The sequence below is a fragment of the Macrobrachium nipponense genome, chromosome 47 (assembly GCF_015104395.2).
Source record: "Macrobrachium nipponense isolate FS-2020 chromosome 47, ASM1510439v2, whole genome shotgun sequence".
In the NCBI taxonomy this organism is placed as follows: domain Eukaryota; kingdom Metazoa; phylum Arthropoda; class Malacostraca; order Decapoda; family Palaemonidae; genus Macrobrachium; species Macrobrachium nipponense.
The window spans coordinates 20,331,300-20,333,470 of record NC_087222.1 but is presented as its reverse complement, the minus strand read 5'-3'; the positions used below and the strand labels follow the sequence as shown (position 1 = coordinate 20,333,470).

Sequence of the window (2,171 nt, the reverse complement as noted above, 5' to 3'; positions counted from 1 at the left end):
CATGCACTGAAAGATACTCCTTCATAAAAAACTCTGGTTCGTATAACTGAAAAAAATGTCATATTTAAAGAAATGTAGCAGCACATGCCTTCCAAGACTGTCATCAGTGTTGCTGGTCATAATAGCTACTCATGTATTGTATCCACAATAACAATCAGTGAAACTAATTTGAAAACTTTCATCTCTCTTCAAATTACTACTCAATTCACCCTTACTATTTTGTTTTATTAATATCTACTGCATCTGTGGATAATATGGTGTTATGTATAGCTGGATCACATATAATTAAGAATTTGCTGTGTACTGTATCTTTCCTGCTGTTACCCTCACAAAACTCTTATGCTGGTCTCTTGCATTTTCTATTCTTGGCCTTTGATTTGTTAATGAGATGTGTTCAAGCTAAGAAGGTTTTCAGATGTGAGGTGGTGGGCGTTAATATTAACTGTTAATCTATTGTAGCATTGTTGCCTAAGGAATGTTTTGATGCTGTGTCTGGACAACGTTTGGTAGGATTGTATTCATGTTTGGATAGAACTATCAAATGCACACTTTGTTAATCGGCCTGAGACCTCTATGGGAACCTGAATTGAATTTGATCTATTATTTTGCTGCTTCAGTTCTGGCATTATGTTTCCTAACTCTGTGTTGCATTCTTTGATTTCAGATTCTCCCTCAGAAGAACCTTCCTTCCTTCGTCAGTTTTGATTAGCATCAGGATTTTGGGAAATCCATGTTGTTTAATGGTACTACATGGAACATTACCAATAGCAACACTTAAAGTGTATGAGACAACAGTGAATTATTGTATGCATATATAACAAATTTAAACTACAAGTAAAATTTGTTTTGAATATTAGATTCATACATGAGCAGTGAAATCTAGTTGTAGTCCTTCAAAATATTGAACTTCATTTTTAACAGATTTATTGAGTAATTATTTGTAAACAATTGTGTGTTGAGAGTTGTGAATTGAACACATTGTCATTACAGAGCAGGACAGGAAAAAAGGCTAAAATGAATCCAGGACATTCTTTAGAATTTCCTTTGAAAAGTGAAACTGAAGGTGCATTATCACTACCTTCCATAAATCAAGAAAACAGCAACTTGGCTGCCTTTAGTGGAACCAGTGATGGAGACTTTATGTCTCTGGATTCATTGATGGACATCAAAATAGAGCCAGAGGAATTCTGTGAGTCTAATGAAGATGATGAATATTCATATGAAATGAATTCAACAGTGAATGAAAAACATCCACAAACTTGCAAAAAGGAAGTAAAACAAGAGAGAAGGATCCGTGACAATGGAGAGAAGCCTTTTGTATCCACTGACTGTGAAAAAGCAATTTACAAGAAAATTAATCTTACAAATGATGTCACAAATCCTACCAGAGAGAAATTCATATGCAATGACTGTGGGAAAGTAGTTTCCATGAAACATAATCTTATAGTTCATATGAGAATCCATACAGGAGAGAAGCAATTCATGTGCAAGAAATGTGGGAAAGCATTTTCCCAGAAACCACATCTTACAAGTCATGTGAAAATCCATACCGGAGAGAAGCCATTCATGTGCAAGGAATGTGGGAAAGCATTTTCCCAGAAACCAAGTCTTACACATCATATGAGATTGCATACTGGAGAGAAGCCATTCATTTGCAAGGAATGTGGGAAAGGATTTCTCAGGGAAGATCGTCTTACAATTCATATGAGAATCCACACTGGAGAGAAGCCATTCATATGCAATGAATGTAGGAAAGCATTTTGCCATAAACCAAGTCTTACACATCATATGAGATTGCGTACTGGAGAGAAGCAATTCATATGCAACGAATGTGGGAAAGAATTTCCCAGGAAAGATCTTCTTATTACAATTATTATGAGAATCCACACCGGAGAGAATCCATTAACAAAATTGCAACGGGAAATGTGGAAAAGCATTTTCCCAGAAACCAAGTCTTAAACTTCACATAAGAATCCATACTGGGGAAAAGTCATTTATGTGCAAGGAATGTGGGAAAGCATTTCCCAGGAAAGATATTCTTACAATTCATATGAGAACCCACACTGGAGAGAAGCCATTCATGTGTAAGGAATGTGGGAAAGCATTTCCCAGGACAGATCTTCTTAAAATTCATATGAGAAGCCACACTGGAGATAATCCATTCATATGCA

At 35.9% G+C, this 2,171-nt stretch overlaps 1 protein-coding gene across 1 annotated transcript; it reads left to right on the top strand.

The window, feature by feature from the left end:
* The first annotated feature begins 1,014 nt into the window (after positions 1-1,014).
* LOC135204559 (gastrula zinc finger protein XlCGF8.2DB-like) lies at positions 1,015-1,959 on the top strand. Its single transcript, XM_064234717.1, has one exon. The coding sequence runs from the start codon at positions 1,015-1,017 to the stop codon at positions 1,957-1,959; it is 945 nt and encodes a 314-aa protein (XP_064090787.1).
* The last annotated feature ends 212 nt before the right edge of the window (positions 1,960-2,171 follow it).

What these genes read in the sequence shown, in the direction of transcription:
- LOC135204559 (XM_064234717.1), top strand. Translation starts at nt 1,015, where the DNA reads ATGAATCCAGGACATTCTTTAGAATTTCCTTTGAAAAGTGAAACTGAA.